The 21,448-nt window shown below is 46.9% G+C and overlaps 1 protein-coding gene and 1 long non-coding RNA gene across 2 annotated transcripts; both read left to right on the top strand.

Annotated features, from left to right (window-relative positions):
* The first annotated feature begins 986 nt into the window (after positions 1 to 986).
* RNF39 (ring finger protein 39) lies at positions 987 to 20,851 on the top strand. The gene is made up of 3 exons (XM_083725468.1): positions 987 to 1,545; positions 17,655 to 17,680; positions 19,646 to 20,851. The coding sequence occupies exons 1-3, from the start codon at positions 1,195 to 1,197 to the stop codon at positions 19,647 to 19,649; spliced, it is 381 nt and encodes a 126-aa protein (XP_083581594.1). The 5' UTR covers positions 987 to 1,194; the 3' UTR covers positions 19,650 to 20,851.
* Positions 1,554 to 4,368, top strand: LOC310838241. The gene is made up of 2 exons (XR_014560841.1): positions 1,554 to 3,163; positions 4,070 to 4,368. It is a non-coding gene; the product is annotated as an uncharacterized lncRNA (long non-coding RNA).
* Positions 20,852 to 21,448: the final 597 nt, after the last annotated feature.

Below are 21,448 nucleotides of genomic sequence, written 5' to 3'. Positions count from 1 at the left end.
GTCCTTATGGGATGCCGCTCGCACGGCAGCCCATATGGTCACCATGGAAGCGGCAGCCCATATTGATGTCCATATGGACGGCACACATGAGCAGCATTCCATACGGAGTGCGCATGTGTGGCAGCCACAGATTGAAGTAAGGTTCAATTGTCAGTCCATTTTGCTTTTGTACACAGAACAGAATTTCAGCTGCCCATCTGTCCTTGTTGCCAATCACATCTGCCTGCCACATCATTGCACCACAAGCCAGCCGTCAATCCATGAAGATTCAATGACTAAACCATTATGGCTTTTTGTGCATAGGAGAGGATGTAGGAAGCTGCCTCGTGCTGGTCCAACAAGCTCAGTATTGTCTGCACAGACTGGCAGCAGCTCACCCCACCAATCTTACTTGGAGTTGCTATGGAGGGTTGAACCTGAGAGCCAGTGTGGTGTAGTGGTTAAAAGCAGTAGTCTCGTAATCTGGGGAACCGGGTTCGCGTCTCCGCTCCTCCACATGCAGCTGCTGGGTGACCTTGGGCTAGTCCCACTTCTCTGAAGTCTCTCAGTCCCACTCACCTCACAGGGTGTTTGTTGTGGGGGAGGAAGGGAAAGGAGAATGTTAGCCACTTTGAGACTCCTTCGGGTAGTGATAAAGTGGGATATCAAATCCAAACTCTTCTTCTTCTTCAGCATTCAAAGAAGATGCCCCACCACTGACCTCTGGCCCTTGCCCCCAGATGCGATGGAGAAGAGCACCACCTTGTCCTCTGCCTCAGGCAGCAAAATGTCTTGGGCTGGCCCGAGATCCATTCCTGCTTTGGGGCAGATCTGCCAAGCTCAAGGAAAGATGGGCATCAGGATCCCAGCTCTAGCACTGCAGATAAAACCCCAGCTGCACCTCCTCCCGCCTCCCTTGCCCCCGCCAGCATTAACAGCTACGGCTTATCAGACGGCAGAATCTCCCCAAGAGCCAAAAACAAGCTCGTCTTCCATCCTAGAGGCAGTTCCTGCCACATCTTGGCAGGGAAAGCTGAGCTTGCCGCAGAGCGAAGAGGCTGGTTGTGCAAGAGTTGTTTACCTGCAGCTGGAGCTGGGAGGTGCTCCACCCCAGACCTCCCCGGTGGCCCCGCCCCCTTCTATAAAGAGCCAAGCACTTGGCTGGCAGCATCAAACCACAGAACACACAGACCGACAGAGACGCACACACGCAGCATGGAAGGCAAAGGGCTCGTGGCTCAGCTGCAGAAGGCAGCTATCTGCCCCGCCTGCAGGGGGCACTTCAAGGACCCGGTGATTTTGGATTGCGATCACAGCTACTGCCGGGCCTGCATCACCCGCTACTGGGAAGAGGCAGCCGCGACTGGGAAGGGCCCCAGGGTACTCTCTTGCCCCCAGTGCAAGGCAGTTTTCGAGAGGAAGAACCTGCGGACCAACGTCAAGCTGGCGGTGGAGGTCAAGATCACCCAGCATCTCAACGCCAAGACGGCTCACGTGCCCCTCGCACCCAAGCCCAGGAGGCGCCGTGGGGGATGGATTCCTGCAACCGGCATCCAGGAGGAAAAGGTATGACACGAGAGTAAGGGGAGTCGGGGCTCACCAAGGGTCAATCCCAGGACTCAGTTCTAGAAATTGCAAAAAAAAAGAGGATAGAAGGTCTCTGAGTATGTGCAGAGTGCATCTCATCGCTGAATTGATTTGTTTGGTATTATTGCATTTGCATCTGGCTTTTATTCCCCAAGGAACAACCGCAACTGGCCCCTAAAGGTCTCAGGAGAAGGGCTTTCCATGAAGAAAGCATGAATTCCAATTAAGCTACCACCTTTCATTTCAGACATGAAAAGGCTTTTGTCACAGAATCTGAGATTAATTTGCAGGAATCCAGGGTCCTGTGTTTTTTCTTTCTTTCACATTTTTTAAACAAATTCCTTTGCCAGGAAGATCTATTGCTATATAAGGTCCGTTTCAAACCTTTCCCTTTAACTGAATATAAACATGAATGAGGGTGGAAAGAAAGTCGTCATCCACTTCTGCTTTTAAGAGGACAGACAGAAATTCAGTCAGTGAAGCTTTTCCCCAGCACTGGGGTGCAGAAAACAGTTCCTGTTGAATTTCTGACTGCCACTCCAGCAATTAAAGGCAACAAAGCCAAGAAAACAGAGTAGATACTGAAGAGCACAGGGATGTTTTCTTACAGTTGGACAACATCAATAACTGAAAACCAGAGACTTAACCAGCAGCAAGAGATATCCACCCTTTCCCCTTCCTCGTATGTCAGCCTTTGCCAGCTTAGTGCCCTCAATAAATTTTGGACTACAACTGCGGCTGGGGCTGATGGGAATTGTAGTCCAAAACATCTCTGCCTAGAAGAGGGATGGGGAAACACATGGTCCTTCAGCCATCCTTGACCATTGGCTTGGGCTGATGGGAGCTGAAATACAACAACATATGGAGGACAACAGGCTCCCCGTCCCTGCTCTAGAACCTCAGTAGCCTGGCCTAGAACATCAGGAGCAGACTTCATAAGAAAAACCCTGCAAGTGTCTCTATTTCCCACGGACAAACCCAAATTTACAGAAGCCATCCCAGTTTCTGATTTGATCCTGCAATGTCCCACTTTTCCTTAGGACGACCCTATTTTCATGGGAGAAACATGGGTATGATAAGATGATGATCTGACACTGGACCTCTTTCAGTTTGGGAGTATAGCAACCACAGGGTGAGGGAGCCCCATGGATCCATACGACAGGCTTTTTCCCCCTTACCCTGTCATCATGTGCTGTTTCCCTAGGGAAATTCCCCTCCAGCCGTGTTTGTACATTTTCTCAAGCAGAGCAAATTTGTCTCCTCCGAGCTACGGGAGAGGCCGGTGCTTAGCGGCAGAGTGTGCTCTCTGCACGCTGGTAATTCTCGGCACCTCCAGGGAAGGCTGGGAAGGACTCTGAGAGTTGGAGACTCTGGTGAGCCACTGCGGTCAGGGCTAGATGGGTGAACGGTCCGATTTGTTATCTGGGAGACCCAAGTTTTTCCCATCCTTCCTGCAGACTTAGGCAGCTATGGCAGGACAGCAGGAACACTTGAGTTATGTGGGAAGGCAGGCCTGTCAGTTTGGAGGCTCCCCAGGAGAAACACTCTAGGGACTACTCCTTCACTGGAGGTTTTTAAGCAGAGGTAGGATCGTCAGGTACTTCCGAATACCAGTTGCTGGAAATCATGGGAGGGGAGAGTGTGTTCTTGTGCTCATATTCTGCTCCCTGGTTTCCCACACGCCAGTTAAACCACTGCGAGAACAGGATGCTGGACTACATGAGCCACTGGCCTGATCCAGCAGGCTATTCTTACATAAGGTTAATTTCAGTTGATTATTGTTACATGTTTCAGGGACTACCATAAGCTGTGGTGGTGTGGTGGTGACACCTCAGGAATTCAGGGGATGTGTTTTTCCTTAACTCCAGCGGACAGCCTTTTTCTTTTTATTGGCAAGCCACTGTCAAGTCAGTGTAGGCAATATTGAGCTACATGGACCAATGTATTTTCATTGTGTTCTAAGTCACTTGGAGAACTTCAGGTAGCAAGTGACTTTTGTTGTCGTTGTTTAGTCATGTCTGACTCTTCTTAACCCCATGGACCAGAGCACGTCAAGGCACTCCTGTCTTCCACTGCCTCCCACAGTTTGGTCAAACTCATAATTAACAAGTGACTAAGAAGTCTAATGGGGGACGCAGGTGGCGCTGTGGGTTAAAGCCTCAGCGCCTAGGACTTGCCGATCGAAAGGTCGGCGGTTCGAATCCCTGCGGCGGGGTGCGCTCCCGCTGCTCGGTCCCAGCGCCTGCCAACCTAGCAGTTCGAAAGCACCTCCGGGTGCAAGTAGATAAATAGGGACCGCTTACCAGCGGGAAGGTAAACGGCGTTTCCGTGTGCGGCTCTGGCTCGCCAGAGCAGCGATGTCACGCTGGCCACGTGACCCGGAAGTGTCTCCGGACAGCGCTGGCCCCTGGCCTCTTAAGTGAGATGGGCGCACAACCCCAGAGTCTGTCAAGACTGGCCCGTACGGGCAGGGGTACCTTTACCTTTACCTTAGGATCGTCAGGGGTTCTTGAGCTGTGATTTCTGCACTGCGTGGGGCTGGACTTCCAGCTCTGCAGGTCTGTTATTCTATAAACACAAAGCAGGGCATGATATCCATAAAGACCTCTTATTATTTGTGTATCACCTTTAAGAAGGATGCATTTTACAGAAGGAGCAGTAGAAGGATCTCTGCAGATCCCGAAACCTCACCCTCCTCAAAATCCGAGCAAGGCTCCGTGCCTTCGACCTGCACAGTGAAATGTTCCTCATTCTCTTGCATTTGTCCAGCCTGAGGCTCCAACCTTATACCCACTTGCACGGGGAAAGAAGCCCCGCAGAACTCAGCGGAACTGAACAGACATGTCTAGGATTGCACCGTCAGACAGCCAGTCCCCAGGATTTCCACATTTAAAATAACATGCGCGCACACATGCGCAAAAAATGCCTCAACCGAAACGGAAAACAGGCTGATCTGGTATGCCGTTGACATTAGCATTACAGGTAGCCTGGATCTCAGAGCGGCAGATAGAAAGAGGAAGGAGAGCAAAACCGCTTTGTATTATCTGGAGGGAAAGGAGCCTTCTGTGCTTCAGATGCAGAGCCTTCAATTGTCCCTATTTTCCAGGCAGAGACAGTCCTGGAATGATAGAAGCCGTCCAGGTTTCTGATTTGATCCCAGAATGTCCTGCTTTTCCTTAAAGGTAAAGGGACCCCTGACCATTAAGTCCAGTCGTGGCCGACTCTGGGGTTGTGGCACTCATCTCGCTTTATTGGCCGAGGGAGCCGACGTACAGCTTCCGGGTCATGTGGCCAGCATGACTAAGCCGCTTCTGGCGAACCAGAGCAGCGCACGGAAACGCCATTTACCTTCCCGCTGGAGTGGTACCTATTTATCTACTTGCACTTTTGACATGCTTTCAAACTGCTAGGTTGGCAGGAGCAGGGACCGAGCAACGGGAGCTCACCCCATCGTGGGGATTCGAACCGCTGACCTTCTGATTGGCAAGTCCTAGGCTCTGTGCTTTAACCCACAGCACCACCCGCGTCCCTTCTGCTTTTCCTTAGGACACCCCTATTTTCATATTGGAAGCTATGCAGATTTTGCTGGATTACAACTCCCATTATCCCTGACCATTAGCTGTTCTGGCTGGGGCTGATGAGGGTCGGGTGGTATACAAACGTGAAAAATAATGAATAAAATCTAAAAAGGAAAAGGACAGCTTTTGTAGAGGCAGGAAAAAAGTTGGCAAACCTAGTGACCTCCATTCTGGAAGGGGGATTTCCAAAAGCACTGCGAGAGAAAGGAGTAGGGTGAACACTTAATGGACTAACCAGGAGTGGTTGAGAAAGAGGCATGGTCTCTTTCAACTAGAGCTTGAGCTGCCTATATCAGCCAGTGAATCTTTCTTAAGACATGGAAATATGCATAATCACTTGCTAAGGTCTGCAGAGCAAGCTGCTATATGAAAGGCGCAGGTGCGTGGGCTGGGAAAGAAGTTGGCAACCTTAACTAGAATCTTCACGGAAGGAGGAGATAGAGGAAGAAACTTGATACTACAGGAAAAAGCAAAGAGGAGAATCAGAAGACGGAAAGAAAAGCCGCAAAAATGGACAACTATGTATTATGTAATAATTACATATTACATGAGGATGATAGTCATATGGGTGTTTTTAAAATAGTGGTTTCTCTTCTTGCAAATATACATAGATGAGAGCCTAGCAAGGTTTTATGTTTGTGTGTGTATGCAAAGCTTGCTGCTCTTATCATACACTATCCTGAGGGTAATCCGATCTATTTCCATCGGTAATGAATTTAGTCTGATCACAAGCCCAGATTTGAGTTACAACATTCCTCTTGTGTTTCTTTACACTGAATTTTCATTCTCCTGGAAGTCTTAAAACTTGTGCCTTCTTGCTGCTGCAACAAGACGATAATCCGATAAGATCCAGCCTTCCTTACGTAATGCCTACTCAAAACAGAAAGGGGCAAAGCATAATACGGAATTTGGAATTTAGTGGAAGCACCTTGTGGAGTGGAAATTTCATGGGCCTGACCTGCCTTCCCGGATTGCACCAGCCACAATTTATCGGGCACATCCCACAAATCCTTCGCCTTCTGTTGCTTCAGCATCTCCTACGTAGCTAAGGTGGAGATCAGATAGAGTGGCCTTGCTGTTCTCGACAGGCAAGATACGCAGCAATACTGGTGGGGCAGCAGGATGGCGGCACATGCCAATGAGTGATGCCATTGCTGAAACAGGGCATATATATTTTTTAAGTCTTTCCGAGAAAGTGAGGTCAAAAAGTTTTCACTCTTGGTCATTGTTGGACTCCAGCTCCCATCATCCCTGACCATTGACCACACTGGCTGGGGCTGATGGGAGTTGTAGTTCAACAACAATGGAGACAAAAGGCAGCCCACCCCTAGTGAAGACACTGGCTGAGCTACATGGATCAATGCTCTGTCTTGTTTATAAGATCCGCTGGTCTAGGAATGGGCTCCTCTGTGTCTGACTAGGACTGAAGACACCTGGATTCAAATAAGCCATGGATAAGAACATCCCCACCAAGTGTCCCGGGAAAAATGGGACATCTTGTATTTACACAAGAGATCTCGGTGGCCATTTTGGGTGCCACTGTCTCGTGCATTCTGGCGACGCAATCTGGCCCTGAAAAAAACACCTTTTTAAAATAATATATTTTATTAAATTTCCACAAATTTCACATAAAATTCCAATACATAATAAATTCTTATTTTGCTTTATCGACTTCCCATCCCATTTTTCATGGGGTTTTTTTTAAATTCTATCTCATTGCTCTCTTCACTCTTTAATATCAAAACCATAATACAATAATCTCTAATTATTTCTGTTGCTCACAGTTCAAATCCTGATTGCGAATTTATCATATTAAAGTATTTCTTCAAGTTGTCCGGAAAGGGCTTCCATTCTCTTATTTTAGCTGTTAGCTTTGCTGATTCAGTGTAGTCCATCACTTTGCTGATGCATTCCTCTTTGGTGGGAATTTCTTCAGCTTTCCATTTCTGTGCATAAAGAATCCTAGCTGCTGTTGTTACATACGTAAGCAATGAAAAAAGGCGATTTTTCAGGGCCGCTTGAGATTGAAAGAAACTGCTTTTTCAGGTCACCTGACTTAGCCATATTTCTAACATGCAGCCAAATTCAGCAAACCCTTAGCCAGTTGAGGTATTCTATGTGTTCCAGCTCAAGCACACCTGGTACAACTTTATTAGTTGCGTCAGGTGTGCGTGAGAAAACACCTGTTGTATTTGTGCTGCTGTGAGTGATTCTCTTCAGGGGGTTGAACATTAGTGAGCCTGGAGAAACCGGTATAAGTTGCATTTTCAGCTGAATTTGGGGGAACCATGAAGCTTCCATTGTGTTGAGCTATTTCAATTGCTTTTGTTTGATTTGCCCATTGCAAACAGCTGAAAGTCTGGAAATTCTGATAATAAACCTGATGTGCAAGGGGGGGGGGTTGAATAATTTCCATTGCAACTGTGGAGCTGTAGAGCTGGAAGGGACCTGCCCTTCTTTGAAGGGGGAAATGTGTTTTAAAGGCATAGCATGCATGCACAGACTCACCTTTTGATCTCAGCACCCAGGCAGGGTAGAGATGCTCCTTCAGGTACAGTGGTACCTTGGTTCTCAAACGTAATCTGTTCCGGAAGTCTGTTCCAAAACCAAAGCATTCCAAAACCAAGGCATGCTTTCCCATAGAAAGTAATGCAAAACGAATTAATCCGTTCCAGACTTTTAAAAACAACTCCTAAAACCGCAATTTAACATGAATTTTACTATCTAAAGAGACCATTGATCCATAAAATGAAAGCAACAATCAATGTACTGTACTATAAAATAAATAAGACAGTATTGTAGATGATAAAAATTAAAATTATTATTTTTTTCTTACCTGCACTGATGATAGTCCTTGTTTGGATGGGGCGCTTTTATCCACTTCCGCAGACACACAATCAATCAATCAGTCGGTAGCTGAACTGGATTCCACACAGTCACAAAAACAAATTAATCAAAAAAGCCTCAAAAACAAAAACACAAAATAAATATAAAAAACAAAAGCACCAGACCTAATCCATTCTGGAAGTCCATTTGACTTCCAAAATGTTCAAAAACCAAGGCGCAGCTTCTGATTGGTGCATGTGCCCCAGAAACAATAGCCAACAGCCGCATCGGATGTTCAGCTTCCAAAAAATGTTCAAAAACCAGAACACTTACTTCCTGGTTTTCGGAGTTTGAGAACCAAAGTGTTGGAGTACCAAGTTACCACTGTATTAGAGGCCCAATCACTCGGGGCTTTATACATCTGCATTAAATTGGTATTGCTCATACCTTATAACAACTGCAGCAATATCGCTAACCTCTGAATAAAAGCAAAGAGGTGTTTGCTTTGGTGCGTACATGCCTAGACAGTTTTAATTGTCACCCCAGAATATTAAGCCAACAAGCTGGCCCAAGAGGTAGGCGTAAGGACAAAGGGTCTGAAATTCAGCGTGTCCACGTGACTGCTCCTGCTTGCTCATCCCTTAAGTGGCAACCTATGATCATTGCATTTCAAAGGATTAGGAGACTTAACTGGCCGTAGTTACACAGCTGCAAAGCACCAGGACTGATACTTCCTGGGACAACAGCTCTGGGGCCAGCCTGCTCGTTGGACACACAAACCAGAAAAGATCATTGCTGCTAAAGCACACACACCTGTCAGCAGCTCTGTGATAAAGCACCTGCTCTGCAAGCAGAGAGTCCCAGGTTGTCTCCATGGGATGCTGTAGCACTGAGCCAAGACCCCTCCCTAGTGTCCTTTGACATTGGCAACGGAAGCCTACTTCATTTGTTCAAGAGATTTGGCTCATCTAGCAGGACAGAAGAGCGTTCTAATAATGGCGACCGAACATAGCAGCGAAGAGAGAAAGTGGAGAGAGGAGGCAGGAAACGCACCTGGTAAAATGACAGATCCGTAGGAGTGGTGAGGATTCTGATGGGATCAGGATCCCTTTGATTAAGGCTAATTTCTCAATCTGGTTGAGCCTGTCCAGAGAACATGCCGCAGCCCTAACGATTATCAGGCCCTTGGGAAAGGATGGTTTTGGAAAGAGATGTCATCATACGAGGACAGGTAGAATGGCTGTGGATTATTACAAAGGAAGAATTATTAGATTATTACAAAGGAAGAAGAAGAGTAGAAGAGGAGTTTGGATTTGATACCCCGTTTTATCACTACCTGAAGGTGTCTCAAAGCAGCTAACATTCTCCTTTCCCTTCCTCCCCCACAACAAACACTCTGTGAGGTGAGTGGGGCTGAGAGACTTCAGAGAAGTGGGACTGGCCCAAGGTCACCCAGCAGCTGCATGTGGAGAAGCGGAGATGCGAACCCAGTTCAACAGATTACGAGTCTATCGCTCTTAACCACTACACCACAGATATATGAGCAAATTTTTAATTTATTTAAGTAAATGTAACTGAAATTGTAGCAGATGGAAAATGGTTCCACATCAACATGGGATTTGGGACTTCAGTAATGAACGAGAAAGCAGATGGCACTGTTTACCTGAGCAATAAGCCCATTGGTGAAGTGGGAAGGTGAACCATTTTACAATGGACACAATGCATGAAAAGCACTCAGGTGCCTCAGATCTCAGCCTCTATGATCTTTTGGATGAGGAGAGGCGACATTCCTGGGAAGGAAGACTGGCTGCTTGAATTTTTCAGTGGAAAGTGCCTGCTCAGGATTGTGCCTGTTCACAGATGATCAAAACATGCATCTACAAAGCTACCTTCCAGCCAGATCCTAAAACTAAAATAAGTCTCTAACTGAAATTATGGCAGATAAACTGTAGCTCCATATGAACACAGGACTTGGGACTTCAGCAAGGATCAAAAGATGGCACAATCATCTTCCACCTGAGCAGCATATTTCCTGTCTCTAGTTGAGGTTGCCAACGCGGTGCCCATGGGCACAGCGGTGCCCTTGACGTCGCCTGCTGGTCACCACAAAACTTAGTAGGTGATGAGGGCGGTTTGCTTTTTCTCACTTGTAAAGTCCATGGAGCTGACAGAGGGTGTTGGACAAGGGACCCTCTTTTCCACTTCTTCCTTTAGCTCTATGCAGTTTCTGACACTCCGATTAGTTCTGCTGTAAGAGGCCAGAGAGTGTGGCACCCTTGGCACTCACTTAAAAATCCAGATGTGCCCATAGGTTGGCAACTCCATATTGGTGTCATTCACAAGTGTCTTAGGCTATGAGTTGTTCTTATGCTCACTTTGGACCCATCAGGGTTAAGATTTTAAATTCGGCTCCCTCCCCTCTAATAATAATAATAATAATAATAATAATAATAATAATAATAAATGACTTATATGCCACCCATCTGACTGGGTTGCCCCAGCCCACTCTGTGTGGCTCCCAACAACTCTGTGAGGTACTTTAAGCTGAGAAATGGTGACTGGCTTATAGTCATCCAGCGAGTTTCACGACTGAATAGGCATTTGCACTCGGGTCTCCCAGATCCTAGTCCAACACAACGGTGATGCAATCGACTCGGCAGAACAGTGACCAGGCACCAGAACACAGAACAGCAACAATGTGCACAGCAATGAGTGCACCATGTCAGAGACTTCTAGTATTCCAGGCATGAGGAAATGGCAGAAAGACTTCCTGTCCTTGGCTATATGCGACATCACTGGGAAGCAATCAGAAACTCCACCTGACAGTTCCAAGGGAAAGATAAGTTGGCATCGTCTCAGCCCTGACCTCACAAACAAACCCAGTGCTCTTAGGGCAGGGACATTGTCACTTGTGTCTGCATCCTGAACGCCACCTGTCATGTGCTGATGACTCCGGATGACATCCACCAATTAAGCTCAACTATTGCTTGTAGAAAATTACAGATAATTATAGTGTGTGGCTCAAGAGGCCATTGGTTCAGTGCTTGGCATTTTATTTTTATTTATTTATCTATCTATCTATCACACATATCTTAAAAACAGCATCTTAAAGACAGCATCTTAAAAAGCAGAGACATCACCTTGCCAACAAAGGTCCGTATAGTTAAAGCTATGGTTTTCCCAGTAATGACGTATGGGAGTGAGAGCTGGACTATAAAGAAGGCTGATCGCCGAAGAATTGATGCTTTTGAATTATGGTGCTGGAGGAGACTCTTGAGAGTCCCATGGACTGCAAGAAGATTAAACCTCTCCATTCTGAAGGAAATCAGCCCTGAGTGCTCACTGGAAGGACAGATCCTGAAGCTGAGGCTCCAGTACTTTGGCCACCTCATGAGAAGAGAAGACTCCCTGGAAAAGACCCTGATGCTGGGAAAGATGGAGGGCACAAGGAGAAGGGGACGACAGAGGACAAGATGGTTGGACAGTGTTCTTGAAGCTACCAGCATGAGTTTGACCAAACTGCAGGAGGCAGTGGAAGACAGCAGTGCCTGGCGTGCTCTGGACCATGGGGTCACGAAGGGTCGGACACGACTAAACGACTAAACAACAAACAACAAAAATCACACATATATCTTGCCTTTTTCTCCAGAGAGCTCAAGCTGGTGTACATGGTTCTCCTCCTTTAATCTCCGCAACAACCCTGTGAGGTGGGCTAGGCCGAGAGGCAGTGATTGGCCCAATGTCACCCTTTGTGAGCTTCGTGGCCAAGAGGGGATTTGAACCCTGGTCTCCTGGATCCTAGTCCAACACTCTAACCACTACACCACCCTGTCAGCCCCTTGGAGACCTGTGCCTTTAAATGTGTTGATGCAATGGATGGCACAGCAGCCTCAGGTCACTTGCCTGCTGCTTAGTCCCTGCTCCCACTTCCCTGCTGTTTGGCACACCTGGAGTTTAGGTTTTCTGCCTCTTACCTCTGATATGGGATGTTGTCCTTTCAATCCTTTACTTGAGGAGGACGAAAGGTAACAACTGTGGCTCCGCCATGCTTCTCTGCTCATTCCTCCCTCTACAACTTTGTCATTCCCCTTGCTTGCCCCACCTGCTGGGGCAATTAGGACTTCATGTGTGCCACATATATGCAGCAGGCGATACAGTGGGATGGACAGCCAGTACCATAAGAATCATGGGCAGGAGATAGAGTGGCCAGGTAACCACAACCTAGTCTAAGGTAAAGGTAAAGGGACCCCTGACCATTAGGTCCAGTCGTGACCGACTCTGGGGTTGCGGCGCTCATCTCGCTTTATTGGTCGAGGGAGCCGGTGTACAGCTTCCAGGTCATGTGGCCAGCATGACTAAGCCGCTTCTGGCGAACCAGAGCAGCGCACGGAAACGCCGTTTACCTTCCCGCCGGAGCAGTACCTAGTTATCTACTTGCATTTGGATGTGCTTTCGAACTGCTAGGTTTGGCAGGAGCAGGGACTGAGCAAAGGGAGCTCACCCCGCCGCGGGGATTTGAACCGCCAACCTTCTGATCAGCAAGTCCTAGGCTCTGTGGTTTAACCCACAGCGCCACCCGCGTCCCACAACCTAGTCTAGTCAGCTCTTTAAAATCAGTTTGACCTTCAGAAATGAGCTGGTGAAAATTTCACTCCGCGGTCATAAACTTGAGGCAGATGCTTAGCGCTGACTCAGACCATTGGGCTGTCCAGCTCAGCATTATTGTCCTCAATGGCTATCCAAGATTTTCTCCCAGCCCTAAGTGGAGATGCCAGGGATCGAACCAAGGACCTTGTGCTTGCAAAGCAGAGGTTCTACCACTAAGCTACAGCTCTTCCACTACCCAGTCGCTGTTAACATCAGCCCATTGATGCTGATCTGGCACAGCTGCAGGGAACAGTTCAGAACCTCAATGGAAGACGACATGGAGGAACTCCAGGCCACCGTTTCTTCCTCTTCACCTGGAAGGCAGCTCCTGTAGTCTGTGGTGGGCGGCTCTGCTGCAAAACCCAATAGCTATCTGCGAAGGAGCAGTCATGTCGAGCTGCACCAACGCAAGACGTCTCTTTTTGCCAGCAGCATCGCACCTGGAATCCATAAACTTGCTCATTAGAAGCTGGCAAAGCTGGATGAGTCACTAATGCATGGCAGAATGTACCTAGTCAAATAAGTACTTTTGGGAAAAGATGCTCCCGTCTAATAATGTCAAGCAGCGCACATCGCAGGAAACAGGGGCGAACCGGGCCACACAGTGAGAAAACAGTCATTATATTTAACTATGTAAATATAAGGCACACATAGTCATGCCACAAAAGGACACACCTGCTGTGCACTGGTGAGTGTGGATTGCTGACACCATATCCATCTTTTGCTCTCGCACAATCACTTGGGCAGGTTGAGATTTCTAAATACAGTGGTACCTTGGGTTAAGAACTTAATTCATTCCGGAGGTCTATTCTTAACCTGAAACTGTTCTTAACCTGAAGCACCACTTTAGCTAATGGGGCCTCCCGCTGCCGCTGCACCGTGGCTGCACAATTTCTGTTCTCATCCTGAAGCAAAGTTCTTAACCCAAGGTACTATTTCTGGGTTAGCAGAGTCTGTAACCCAAAGCGTCTGTAACCCGAGGTACCACTGTAGTGACATCTTCTGGTGGTTTTTTTCTTCTACTTTCACCCGAGGCGCCTGACATGTTGGCACCTGGGGCACTGAGCTGCTCCCATCAACTAGACAGAGCTCCCCCTCCTTCTGCTCCCAACCCAGATCTTCTCCAGAGGGGTGGGAGAACCTCTAGAGCAGATTTGGGGTGTGCGCATGCGCACGATAAGTTCTCTTGTCTTGTGAAAGGTATTCTGCTCTTGCAATCACTCTAGCTCCATCCGCACTACACATTTAAAGCACTATCATACCGCCTTAAACAGTCATGGCTTCCCCCCAAAGACTCCTGGGATCTGTAGCTTGTTAAAAGTGCCGAGAGTTGTTAGGTGACCCCTATTCCTCTTGCGGAGCTACAATTCTCAGCCATATCATAGTGGTTAAAGCATCGGCTTTGCATGCAGGAGGTTCCAGTTTCAATCCAGGTAAGCCTGGGGAGGATCCTGATCTGGAACCCTGTTTTTTGTTTCCCAAACGTGGGCCTCCAGCTGTTTTTGGACTACAACTCCCATCATCCCTTTCCACTGGTTTTCCACTGGAGAACCAACTTTGGGAAACCATGGTGTAGACAATACGGAGCTGGAGGGTCTGGTTCTCAGTAGAGGGCAGCTTCCTATGTTCCTATATTTTGGCTCAGTGGTAGATCATCTGCTTTGCGTCCAGAAGGTCCCAGGTTCCATCCCTGGCTTCTCCAGGTAGGGCTGGGAGAGAAGCCTCCCTGAAAGGCTGGAGAGCGTCTTCCAGTCAGTGTAGACAATACTGAACTAGATGGACCAAGGATTCAACTCTGGATAAGGGAACTTCATACGCTCCTTTAGATACAGGAGACTATCATGGCATCCTTGTGGACGGATGAGCCTGTGGTGCTGGAGGAAAACTCGTGCCTGACACCTCTGCCCCAGACACAGGCAGCTCATAAATTCCTGGAGGCTGAGGTGGTTGTGGGTGACCTCATGTGCATCGAGTGGCTGGAGCATGCTGCGGAGCAGAGCGAAGGTTGAAAACTTTAATTGGCACGGCTGAGGCTCAAGGCATGTAACTGATGGGAAGGATTTCAGGGACACCACCCTCCCTCGTGACTCAACCACTCGTAGGCCAACCATTAGGTAAGGCAGCCCAAGACAATGGTGTGTTTATGTTGCTCCATGCCTCAGCCTGGGTCGTAGCCAACCACTCCTGGTTATCAGGCATGAACAGCACGTGGAAGCCCAGGTGAGTAGGTGGCACACAGAGTCTTCCCCTTCTTCTTCTTCTTCTTCTTCTTCTTCTTCTTCTTCTTCTTCTTCTTCTTCTTCTTCTTCCATGAACACAGTTTTAAAAGTGAGTCTCTAAGTGACTGTGGAGGCCAGTTCTGGGTCCACACGTCCTTCCACAGTGGGGTCATAGGTTTCTGGGCGGGAGTTGATCACGGTGAGGGTTTGCCAAGCATGCCTTCTTCTTGGCATGTCTCCCTTTTGTCCTGAGTTCGAGCGTCTTCAAAGCCCATGACAAATTTGGTAAAGGCTGTTCTCTAATTGGAGCGCTTGCAGGCTAGTGTTTCCCAGTTGTCGGTGTTTATACATGTGTGTCCAAATGTATACAGTGGTACCTCGGGTTAAGAACTTAATTCATTCTGGAGGTCTGTTCTTAACCTGAAACTGTTCTTAACCTGAAGCACCACTTTAGCTAATGGGGCCTCCCACTGCTGCCGCGCCGCCGCCACGTGATTTCTGTTCTCACCCTGAAGCAAAGTTCTTAACCCAAGGTACTATTTCTGGGTTAGCGGAGTCTGTAACCTGAAGCATCTGTAACCCGAGGTACCACTGTACATGGAAGGGGCTCCAACTCTTTCCCCCACCAAAGCCAATGTAATTATCGTTAACAGCTTCCCAGCAGAAATTAAACAGGTACAGCTTTTCCCAGAACAAAGGTGACCATGATTGCATCTGTTGAATTTCAGGCTGACGTACAACTGTTAAGGTACAGATCCTCTGTCGGGGAATTGGGTGGGTGGGATAGCCTATTTAAGTGTAATTTGGGAAAGGGGAGATTTTAGGAGCACACAAGTTCTTGGGAGGATAGTGAATCCCATAGCAGCATTCTCCCTGCAAATTGCAGATTTTTCACTAGGGTGACTGCATAAGGCACACTGGTGGACCAGTGTTAGTTGTGTAGAGGAGGGAAATTAGGCAAACATGCCAGCCCCATAGGGACAGACAAAATTGCACTTACTGAAATTTGTAATTCAGTTAAGGAGTCAAAACTGTGTCATTGTGAGCCCTGTCCTTTTGCAGCTCATTGCCTTGTTTTTCAGACATGCACACGCACCCTTCAATTTAGCAATTCATTTCGTACCTTGGTCTGGGGCTGCTTGTCCAAAATAGTGGGCCTGCCCCTTTAAATAATAAGCACATGGAAGGAGTCAATGTCCCACCCACCAAATGTGGTTGGAACCCCAAGCTGCCATCATCCCTCACCACTGGCCATGCTGGCAGGGGATGATGGGAGTCCAGCAACATCCTGCTAGCTACCCTGACATAGCAAACACAACAACATAGTTTATTTCCTTGCAAAGCCTGGAATTATAATAGCAAGAGACCAGTAACCCTTTGGAGGAGCCAGAGTTATTTTCCTTTTGCTAGTTCTCCACCAATCTCTTCCAGCCCCCCCTTCACTAGAGAGCCAGTGTGGTGTAGTGGTTAACAGCAGTAGTCTCGTAATCTGGGGAACTGGGTTCGGGTCTCTGCTCCTCCACATGCAGCTGATGGGTGACCTTGGGCCAGTCACACTTCTCTGAAGTCTCTCAGCCCCACTCACCTCACAGAGTGTTTGTTGTGGGGGAGGAAGGGAAAGGGAAAGGGAAAGGAGAATGTTAGCCGCTTTGAGACTCCTTCGGGTAGTGATAAAGCAGGATATCAAAGCCAAACTCCTCCTCCTCCTCCTCCTCCTCCTCCTCCTCCTCCTCCTCCTCCTCTTCTTCTTCTTCACTATTCGGAAGGAGTAACCAGGAGCTGCCCTACCATCAGGCCAGAGTCACAGGGAGGAACTTGTGAACTTCATGGGAGCTCACAGTAACATCTGGAGAACCCAGATCCCTTCATCCCTAGTGCAGCAGGACAATTTCATTAGCCTTTAACCCATATACCCTCTTGCCTGCGGAGACTGGAGAGCAGTTATGGTAGGAGGGACAAATACAGCACAAAATGTGTACCTGGTTCAGGAGGAGACAACATTCAGACAGCAATCTTTGGCATGAGAACTTGGGTGACACAAGCATGGCCTGGCTTGATTTAACCTGTGAGATGCTGGAAGATATGTCTTCATCTGGGCTTGGGGACGCTTGCCTTCAAGCCCTCTGCTGACCTTCGTCTTGGACACTTGCATTGTCTAGTTTGCATTCATAAGAGCTCTGCCTTGACTGGGATAATGTGGAATAAATAAGCATAATACACAGATAGGAGCAATTGATTTTTGAGGCACTCGTCTCCTCCTTGGGGGCTTTCCATAAGCATCTGGTTGGCTGCCGTGATAAAAGATGCTTGACTAGATGAGCCGCTGGCCTTATCAGGGCCCTTATCAACATTGCAAATAAATAAATAATCCTCTGTGGATGTGACTGCTTCCATTTATGAGCCATCAAAGTCAATGGTCGTCACCGTATATCTTTTGGCATTGAATTCCAATTAAATTACGCTTGTGCAAAGAAACATTCTACTTTGTTTTCTATGTCGACGGGCCTGTGCAGCTGTTTAAAATTTTATTGAGTAGCTGGTAATTTTCATGATTGATCTGTAAGGCTTTTAATGGTCTTTTTTTTAAAAAAAAAAGTTTGTATATTGCTGTACACTGCGCTGATATTTTATGAGAGTGCAGTATATAAACACCATCATAAATAAACAATATAGAATAAATTCTGACTTTGCTGAACCTACTGCCAATCAATATGAATCTGACTCAACACATTTTCCGTTTGCTCCTGCTCCATCGATATAGACAAGATTATCACCTTGACCTATCCATCTAATATCGCCTTCTCTCTCTTTTTTCCAGGAAGTCATCAGAGAAGTCTGCAGATGGTGAGTCTACTCCACCTTCTCGATTTCCAGATACTTGAAAACTAACCTTGCCAGGCATCGAATCTGGCAGCTTTATGTAAGCCAAACACACAGTGCCGGATTTATATACAAGCTAAACAAGCTATAGCTTAGGGCCCCACTCTCTTGTGGGCCTCCAAAAAATTTAAAGGGAAAAAACCTGGATGTACATTTCCAAAATATAAGATAAAAAACAAATAAAATAAAACCTACATACAACAACAGTGTTTTGTGTTGTGTAGGCTCCAATGATGTAAGTAATGGGCCCCTCCTGCTAGCCTGCTCCCTAAAATATCACTTTCACTATTAATATACTTCTTCTTAATTGTATTTCACTATTAATATACTTCTTAATTGTATTTCAGTTCACCAATTACTTTGGTAAAATACATACATATTTTGTTATGTGCAAGTGGCTTTAGATACCTATTAGGTCCATAAATTACAACATAGCATATATTCAACACAAAAAACAACGACAATTTGTTGTTGACAATGTAAAGGGCCCCATTACGTCCAGTAGCTTAGGGCCTCATCAAACCCTAAATCCAGCCCTGCAAACACGGGCTCAAACAGTACTATAAAGGTAAAGGGACCCCTGATCATTAGGTCCAATCATGGACGACTCTGGGGTTGCGGCACTCATCTCGCTTTATTGGCTGAGGGAGCCGGTGTACAGCTTCTGGGTCATGTGGTCAGCATGACTAAGCCGCTTCTGGCAAACCAGAGCAGCGCACAGAAACACTGTTTACCTTCCCGCCAGAGTGGTACCTATTTATCTACTTGCACTTCGTGCTTTCAAACTGAACCTAGGCTCTGTGGTTTAACCCACAGTGCCACCCGCGTACTATAGATGGCCCTAAACATGTTTGTAGAAGATAGCTGCTTAAGTATCAAATTGCAGGCCAGGGAAATTTTAGGATGAGGGAGCAACCCTGGGGCTTTTCAGTGGGTCATGCACTCCAAATCCCACCAGCCCCAGCACCATTTGGAGGGCTGAATACTTCCATTTCTGCTATAAGGGATTCCCCACATCTCAGTTCATCATCTTTTGGTGATGCTGTGATCCACACAGGTACCAGAGCTGCCCCTGCTACCTCAGCAGCATCATGACTTTGTGCCAAGATTTCTCAAGGAATATATGGAAGCTTTCATTGAAATTCCACTTCCATGCCCTGTAGGCTAATTGCTATCTATTTTTAAAAAGGAAGCCACATCCAAAGTTGAAAAGAACAAGGCAAAGCTTTGGGCTTGTTCCTTCGGTAGCTCAGCTGGTAGAGCGGAGGACTGTAGATTGTCGTCCAAGCCATCCTTAGGTCGCTGGTTCGATTCCGGCTCGAAGGACAAAGTGTTTTTGCTTGCCAGAAGCAGCTCCTCTCAACCAATCATACACTGTGGCTTCCCTCATCATGACTACAGTCTGGAGAAACCCACTGAGTCATGGGAGTTGTAGTCCATCAATGACCGGAATGCCACTGTTTTCCCCTTCCATGACGTGGACGGTCCTTTAATATATTGGCTCTGAACTGTTGAGGAGCATTTAATGTCATCACAATCTTAATTGTGCCTGGAAGCGCCTGCTAAAAACATTTTTTGTTCAAACAAGCCTATCCAGATGTAGAAGCCAGCAAGTATTTTTAATATGTTTTCAGCTTATTTTATATTTTAATTATTTTCTGCGTTTTTAAAAATGGCTGTTTTAAACTCCTTTTTGTTGATAATTTTAATGTTTGCTTTCTTTTTTATAAACCGCTTGGAGATTCTCTTTGCAATCAAGTGGTTTACAAATTTCATGGAATAAAATAAAAATAAGATGTCTGACACCTCCTATACAGAAACACCCTTGAGGTTCCCCCACTGAGCAACTGGCACCCTGAAATGCAAGCGCTGCCTTCCATCCTAGTCTTGATATTTATTGTTTGTGTATCTTCATTTTTCTCTCCACAGCTAATGTGGTTTGGATGCTCCCAGACACCCATATTCACCTGAACCTGCAGAACCTACCTGGAGCCCCTCAGAGTGGCAATCCCTGCTTCCCAAGATTTGAAGACCCTCAACAAGATGGCCGAACAAGCCATCTCCAAATGGCTCAGGCTACGGCATGGGGGCAGCTAAATTTGGGGAGGGCTGCTGGTGGTGGAGAAACTGAGATTTCAGCCAAGCATGAGGCTCTGGATTTACGAATGGACTTGCAAGAGTTAGGGAGACTCTCGTGCTGCAGGGCTTAAGTTATTTTCTAGAGAGAGATATCAAGCTGTCTCAGAAGCTACAAGATGCATTGGCTTGGTGAGGGGGGCGGGCGGGTGGGAAATGTGCTCCATACATGGCAGGACCCCCTTTACTTTGTTAGGGTTTAGAGTTTGGAATCAGATTTCAGGCTTCCGTCATCCCCTGGTTCGAATTAAGTCCTGCCCCATAACTGAGCAGAACAGATTTTGGTTAGGCTAAATCTGTGAGGAGTGACTGGTTCCACGTTTGACTAAGTCTTCAGAAGTTCTGGTACCTCCAGGTGTCACTTGACGTGGCAGAAGATGAGATCTTGGAGAAGAATGATTGGTTTTCTTTTAGTTTATCCATCTCTGCCATCTTCCTCTACTAATTTCTTGTCTGCCTTGTCTGGGAAGTGTAAACCTTCTAGGCACCCCCCCCCCCCCGTTTCTCTGTTCTTTACAGGGTCTAGTACACACTCCTGACACCGTGTTAAATGGCAGAAGTAATAACTATTTGACATGAACTGGTATTCACTGAGAGGCATTAAAGTGATCTGAAGTTCCTAATGCAGTTATTTCATAAATGACCAGTGGGTGGTGCTGTGTGGTCATTTATCGTTCTGGCTAGCTTAAAAAAAAATCTGTCAGTGATTCTAACCAGCTTCTAAACTTGAGCCAGGTACCATCTGAGGGGAGAAATTTGAAGTTCAATGTACATACCTTATTTCCCCAAAGTCCACTCCCCTTTCCACAATATATTGTACTGCTGATAAGGAAGAAAATGTATTATACCCACAAATAAAGTTGTGTTTGTTTCATGTACTATATATAATTATTTTAATTTTTGTGTGTCTCGAGTTATTTGAGTCCATCCGTGGAATGGACTTTTAACTGTAAATCCACGGGCAAGTAAATAAAAAAAAAGGCATTATCCCAAAGGAAATATGTGGTTGTGGTTGTTTTCTTTGGTGAGGAGTTGGCTTGGAAGGTTTGAGTGAACAGCCAATGGAAATTTCCCCAAAGGCCTAGTGTAACATCACATAAGCAATTTTCTTCTCCTTTCCCCCTGTAATGTGGAGAACTGATAACGCAGCACAATTCAAGGTTAATTTAGTAGATTTGAAACCCAGAGTCTTGATTTGTTACCCTACAGCAGGATTTCCATGTCTTTAACAGTGGCACGACAGACAGAAGGGGAACGGTCTCCCTCGGGAGGTTGTGGACTCTCCTTCCTTGAAGGTTTTAAAGCAGAGGTTGGGTGGCCGTCTGTCACTGATGTTTTAGCCGAGATTCCTGCATTGCAGGAGGTTGTGATTCTAAGTGTAAGGAACGGTTCTGGTGTGGGAGTGAGAGACCTTTAGCCCTCCAGATGTTGCTGAATAACTCCCTTCAGCCCCAGCAATAATGATGCCCTCCAAATGTCGGTGGCCAATATCTCCCATCATCCCTGTCTACTGGCAACAGAGGCCATCTTCTGAAGCAGGGATGAGGACGCTGCGAGCCTGCTGGACCACAACTCCCACCATTCCTGACCACTGAC

This window comes from Podarcis gaigeae, assembly GCF_964106915.1.
Source record: "Podarcis gaigeae genome assembly, chromosome: 2".
NCBI classification, from domain to species: Eukaryota; Metazoa; Chordata; class Lepidosauria; order Squamata; family Lacertidae; genus Podarcis; species Podarcis gaigeae.
Note: the sequence above shows the minus strand (reverse complement) of the source record. Positions and strands in the feature narration are given on the sequence as shown.

Bases quoted from the DNA above. Each gene is read 5' to 3' on its own strand.
- RNF39 (XM_083725468.1), top strand. From the start codon at position 1,195: ATGGAAGGCAAAGGGCTCGTGGCTCAGCTGCAGAAGGCAGCTATCTGC. The intron at 1,546-17,654 runs GTATGACACGAG...TCTTTTTTCCAG, and splicing joins CCGGCATCCAGGAGGAAAAG to GAAGTCATCAGAGAAGTCTG.